Source organism: Neomonachus schauinslandi, chromosome X (genome assembly GCF_002201575.2).
Source record: "Neomonachus schauinslandi chromosome X, ASM220157v2, whole genome shotgun sequence".
In the NCBI taxonomy this organism is placed as follows: domain Eukaryota; kingdom Metazoa; phylum Chordata; class Mammalia; order Carnivora; family Phocidae; genus Neomonachus; species Neomonachus schauinslandi.
Window position 1 is genome coordinate 16,484,551 of NC_058419.1, and position 6,007 is coordinate 16,490,557.

Sequence of the window (6,007 nt, forward strand, 5' to 3'; positions counted from 1 at the left end):
GAGATCATGCCCTGAGCCGAAACCAAGAGCTGGCTGCTTAACTGACGAGCTGTCCAGGAGCCCCTTCTCTAATACCTCTTAATCAAATGCCAAGACCCCACTTCTAAAAATGTATCCAGCATATATTAACGTCACACATAAATGTTAGGGAGAAGAACTAAAGCTAATAGCATTCATTTGGGATATTAGTTTTATAACTTCTAAAAATATTTAATAATACTTCTGAATATATACAATACTAAGAACAGATTTAAAAAGCAAGTGAAAAATGGCCAATGAATGTTTAAAACCTCATGTTAATACTCACCACACATTCATATCAGACTGTTGAGTAGTATCAGAAGAAAGCATGTTGGTTGTGCCTTGGAAAAGTTTCTTTGGCTGATCTTCAAATGTCATTTCACCTATGACAAAAAAGCAGATCAAAGTAGATGTTTTATCTAACATGCTTTTGCTTTTAATTGTAAAAGTAAAACTTGTTCATTGCAAATAATTTATAAGATACATAAAAACAAAGGAAAAAGTTTTATGTCCCCATTACCCAGAGATAACCACTTTTCAGTAATTCCTAAATATGTGTGTGTACACATGATTGTTTTTAAACAAAATTTGATTTGTATCATATATAATACCAACATGTAACCTATTTTTTGTTTTTAATGATTATAATTTTCTCATATTATTAACTAAATTCTACAACGCGATTTTATAGAGCTATGTAGTATGGCCATACCATAATTTAATCTCATTCCTTATTTTAAATGTTTAGGCTGTTGCTATCTTTATTTTGCCAAACATATACAATGAACTAAATAGATCAATTCTTTTATAGCATACAATGAACAAAATAAATATATTTTTAAAGATTAAGGAGACACACCTAATCTCAAAAAACTGCATTGCTGTAATCTTTACATCAAAGTAAATGCTACAATCTGCACATTATTACACCATCATGTGATAACCATGTCTGGACGAGAGAAAACTGATGTTCAAGCCCATAACTCATAGGGTGGAATTTGAATGGTAAAACACTAAGGCCATCTACTCATCAAAAAAGATCCCTAGGAATAGGGGCCCCTGGCCGGCTCAGTCAGTCGAGCATGTGACTCTTGGTCGTGAGTTTAAGCCCAATGTTGGGTGTAGAGTTTACTTAAAAATAAAATAAAATAGGGGCACCTATTTGGGTGGCTCAGTCGATTAAGTGTCTGCCTTCAGCTCAGGTCATGATCTTGAGGGTCCTGAGATCAAGCCCCGCATCGGGCTCCTGCTTGAGCTCTCTCTCTCCCTCTCTCAAATAAATAAAATAAAATAAAATAAATTTTAAAAATCTTAAAAAAAAAAATGAAATGGGGCACCTGGGTAGCTCAGTTGGCTAAGCGTCTGCCTTCAACTCAGGTCATGATCCCAGGGTCCTGGGATAGAGCCCTGAGTCTGGCTCCGTGCCTGCTTCTCCTTCTCCCTCTCCCTCTGCTGCTCTCTCTCTCTCTCAAATAAATAAATAAATAAAATCTTTTTAAAAATTAAAAATTTTGGGCGCCTGGGTGGCTCAGTCGGTTAAGCGACTGCCTTCGGCTCAGGTCATGATCCCGGAGTCCCGGGATCGAGTCCCGCATCGGGCTCCCTGCTCAGCAGGGAGTCTGCTTCTCCCTCTGACCCTCCCCCCTCTCATGCTCTCTCTATCTCATTCTCTCTCTCAAATAAATAAATAAAATCTTAAAAAAAATTAAAAATTAAAAATTAAAAAAAATTAAAAATTTTAGCTATATATACATATAAAAATGAAAAAATATATATATATACATCCTGGGGCACCTGGGTGGCTTAGTCAGTTAAGTGTTGGACTCTTAAAACCTCATGTTAATACTCACCACACATTCATCTCAGACTGTTGAGTAGTATCAGAAGAAAGGTTGTGACTTTGGGTCGTGACTTTAGGGTCCTGGGATCGAGCCCCACAAGGGGCTCTGTGCTAGGCACAGAGTCTGCTGAGATTGCCTCCCTCTCCCTCTGCTCCTCCCCTGCTCACACACTTTCTCTCTTAAAGAAATAAATAAAATCTTTAAATTAAATAAATATAATCTCATTTCGAGCGATATATATAATATAATATAATAAGTGATATATATATCGCTAGAAATAGAGATTCCACAAACCTTCCTTAGGAGTATAATCATGGCTCATAAAGCTCAAAAGAGGTCTGGGCATCCTGTCCCATGCCAGATTACAATTACATCATTACGGAAAAACTATTCACCTTTCTTTTTGGGTTTAAATTAAAAGCCAGACATACCAAGACAAATTCATCATATAAAAATTATCTTTGCTGAAACCATTATTACTTGTAAAACACTCTTTATAGCTATCTGATTTCTGCAGATTTCTCAGAATTCCCACTTGAAGTCTTATTTGCTCTTGCTTATTTCTAGTGGAAGTAGGTGTAGCTTATCACCATACAATGCACCTTCATATGCTTGGAGATTTTAACTGCTATCTCATACTCTTTCCCATTTTATATAGTCCTCATTCTTTTTTCTCCCCCACCCAAGACCTCTTTGGATTTTTTTATACCTTCTTTCCCCACATTTCATTTGTATTAATAGGCTCCAAATAAGACATCATTTGTTGTTTCCCAAATGGATATTCATATTCCCAAATAGATAAATAAAATTAAATTTCTGTTTAATCTGTTACTATATCTAAAATTCCACAAGAATTTTGACCAAACTTGTATCGGCTGTGTTTGGAAGGGTCTGACTTAAAATACAGACTATGTAGTACATATAGAATTTGCTTTGGAGTTCTTAGGGATACCTCAAAGAAAGGAGGCAGTCATCCTCCAGAGGAACTGAAAACCAAGTATGAGAGGCTTGTGTGAGACATGCCACATCCACCAAGATACTGGGCAGAAACCAAATGTATTGTGTGAAAATTATAATATAAAAACAATTTTTTAAATCATAAATTCTAAGAAAATTCCAGGAATTTTCAATGTCATAAAACATTTTATGTGTAAATGTCTTAGAGGGAGAATTATTTTTATTTATTTTTTAAAAGACTTATTTATTTATTTATTTATTTATTTAAAGCTTTCATCTATTTGTCAGAGAGAGCACAAGCAGGGGGAGTGGTAGGCAAAGGGAAAGGGAGAAGCAGGCTCACCACCAAGTGAGGAGCTGGATGTGGGACTCAATCCCAGGACCCTGGGATCGCAACCCGAGCCAAAGGCAGATGCCTAACCGACTGAGCTTCTCAGGTGTCCCAAGATTTATTTACTTTAGAGACAGAAAGCATGCGAATGGGGGGAGGGGCAGAGTGAGAGGGAAAGAGAGAGAGAAGCAAACTCTGTGCTGAGCGTGGAGCCCAACAAGGTGTTCTATCTCACGACCCTGAGATTGTGACCTGAGCCAAAATCAAGAGTTAGACGCTCAACTGAGCCACCCAGGCTCCCCAAAAGGAGAATTATTTTAATTTAGTAAAACACTCTCTTCAATTTAAGCGTATTTTATTATTATTATTATTATTTTTAAAAGATTTTATTTATTTATTTGACAGAGAGAGACACAGCGAGAGAGGGAACACAAGCAGGGGGAGTGGGAGAGGGAGAAGCAGGCTTCCCGCCGACCAGGGAGCCCGATGCGGGGCTCGATCCCGGGACCCTGGGATCATGACCTGAGCCGAAGGCAGACGCTTAACGACTGAGCCACCCAGGCGCCCCGAAGCTTATTTTATTTTATTGATTTATTTTTTTTAAGATTTTATTTTTAAGTAATCTCTACACCCAACATGGGGCTTGAACTCACAACCCTGAGATCAGTCACATGCTCCACCAATTGAGCCAGCCAGGTGCCCCTAAGCATATTTTATCTTATTTTTTTAAGATTTTACTTATTTATTTGACAGAGACAGAGACAGCAAGAGCAGGAACACAAGCAGGGGGAGTGGGAGAGGGAGAAGCAGGCTTCCCGCTGAGCAGGGAGCCTGACGTGGGACTCGATCCCAGGACTCTGGGATCATGACCTGAGCCCAAGGCAGCCACTTAACGACTGCGCCACCCAGGCGCCCCAGCATATTTTATTTTAAATACTCAAATGACCCCAACTTTCTAACAGCTCTTAAACTTAATATATTTAAATGTTTTGTCAACATTAGCCCCTAACTTCACAGCACAGGCAAAAGACCCCTAAGCTAGGTCATTGATCCATCATCATAAAACAAAGTGCTTAGTTTGAAAGAGTGTTTTCCGGAATTGATCTAGTCTTAGTCTTAGAATATAATAAGTACATGCTGAGTTAGATGTGTTGTTAGGACAATTGCCATTAAGTAATCCAAAATACAAGCAAGACTGAAGTACATTTAAATTTCAATTTCTTTCCCTATAGTTTCGCTCTCCTCCTTCCCCTTCTCCTTTTCTTCCCCCTTTTCCTCCTCTTTTTTTCTTCTCCTTCTTCTTTCCTATCTTAATGGATTTTTCACAAATACGCATTTTAAAAGTTTAACCTCCTTTCCTATTTATCCATTTCCCCTCCCTATTATAAACCCAGTAGTGGTATTAACAAAAAAGGAAGAACAACCTAGCTTATGAGGCAGGGTTGAGAAATGGGATCCAGGGCTGTGGGAGTTAAAAGAAACAAAACAAACAACAACAACAACAAAAAACAACTTCTGTTTTTTTCTTCTGCCTTTTTATTACTGGGTGGGTCATTTTCCATATATTTAACCAAAATTAACATAGCATGAAACATAGCATATATTTTTAGTGCAGTAAGTGGATCTGATTTGTGTCAACTTATTCATGTGAAGTCAACAAGTAGGTACAGCGGCAGGCAGGGTAGGGGTCGGGATTCATTCTGTTTGCTCATTCATTCATCCCCCACCTTGTTTCAGAAAGCATTTAAGGCAGCTAGCTTGGTGAATTATATAATGAAAATCATAATAGTTGACTAAACTGGAATTAAATTTCTCAATTCACATTTATATGGCACTTTACAGCTTTTAAAATTATCTTTACATAGTTTTGTTTGAGTAAAACGAAAGGCCTCTAGTAACTTATCAAATATATTTTAAATAAAAAATCCTTGAAAATTAATTTCTTATAACACTTGATTTTATATGATATTTTATAAAAATAATTCGAAGTTATATTTATTTTTGCTGGTAGATAAAAGTACCTTTTCTTTTTAATGGTCCACAGATACTTGGTCTAATAATGTTGGTGGGGTTTTGACTTCTTCTAAAATAAAATTATGACAATCATTACAAGAAAAAATTCGAACAAATTCAGCTATGACTATTTCATTATAATAGATCTAAGGACATACACTAAAAAAGGACTGTGTAGTATCACATTGTTTTATTGCTCTCCTCTAAATCTGGGTTAAAAACAGGAATGCTTCAGGATAGCAAACTGTCTTGTAATTTGTAAGGATTCAGGATTCTCTGAGATTGTGGCGGGGAGAAAAGCTAGAAAGACCTACAGTTCTACTTGTGACTTGCCTTGAATCAGGGTGAAAATCATGGGTAAATGACCAGGTACAGTTGTTTACAGTTTACGAATTAGCTCTGATCCTTATCATCAAGCTTGGAGAGGAAGCATATGTTCAACAGGGCTAATGAATTACTGATTCTTCGTGTGTCCGCATGTTCTCACATGTTCTTAGTCACTCAATTCTTTTCAATATACAAAATAATAAATCAAAACAATGGCATTTTAATTTAGCTAAAAACACACGACTTCTTTGGTTGTCATAGAACCTGGAGCTATTATTTCTTGTAAGTTTCTAAAATTCTCATTTTATAAGCAATTTGGTATATTTTCATACAACATCAACTTACATTGTAAATTGTCGCGTAGGACTGGGAAAAGGGCTTGGAGGCATAGTGGTGCAACTCACGCAAGTTTGTAACGATGGAGGAAAACATTGCTAAAACCAAATTAGAACAGAGGTTTTTAAACCACCACTCTTCTCAGAAAGCAGATCAGTGGTTTTCTAGGGTGGGCGGGGGG

The 6,007-nt window shown here is 37.1% G+C and overlaps 1 protein-coding gene across 1 annotated transcript in view; it reads right to left on the reverse strand.

The window, feature by feature from the left end:
* Positions 1-278: 278 nt before the first annotated feature.
* The window catches only part of PABIR3 (PABIR family member 3), a 38,707-nt gene continuing 32,978 nt past the window's right edge, over positions 279-6,007 (reverse strand). The window contains exons 8-10 of the mRNA XM_044911920.1: positions 5,836-5,924; positions 5,172-5,233; positions 279-404 (exon numbers count right to left, since the gene is read on the reverse strand). Of these exons, the coding sequence (XP_044767855.1) occupies positions 304-404; positions 5,172-5,233; positions 5,836-5,924 (252 nt within the window). The 3' untranslated portion in view covers positions 279-303. The remainder of the gene's footprint in view (positions 405-5,171; positions 5,234-5,835; positions 5,925-6,007) is intronic.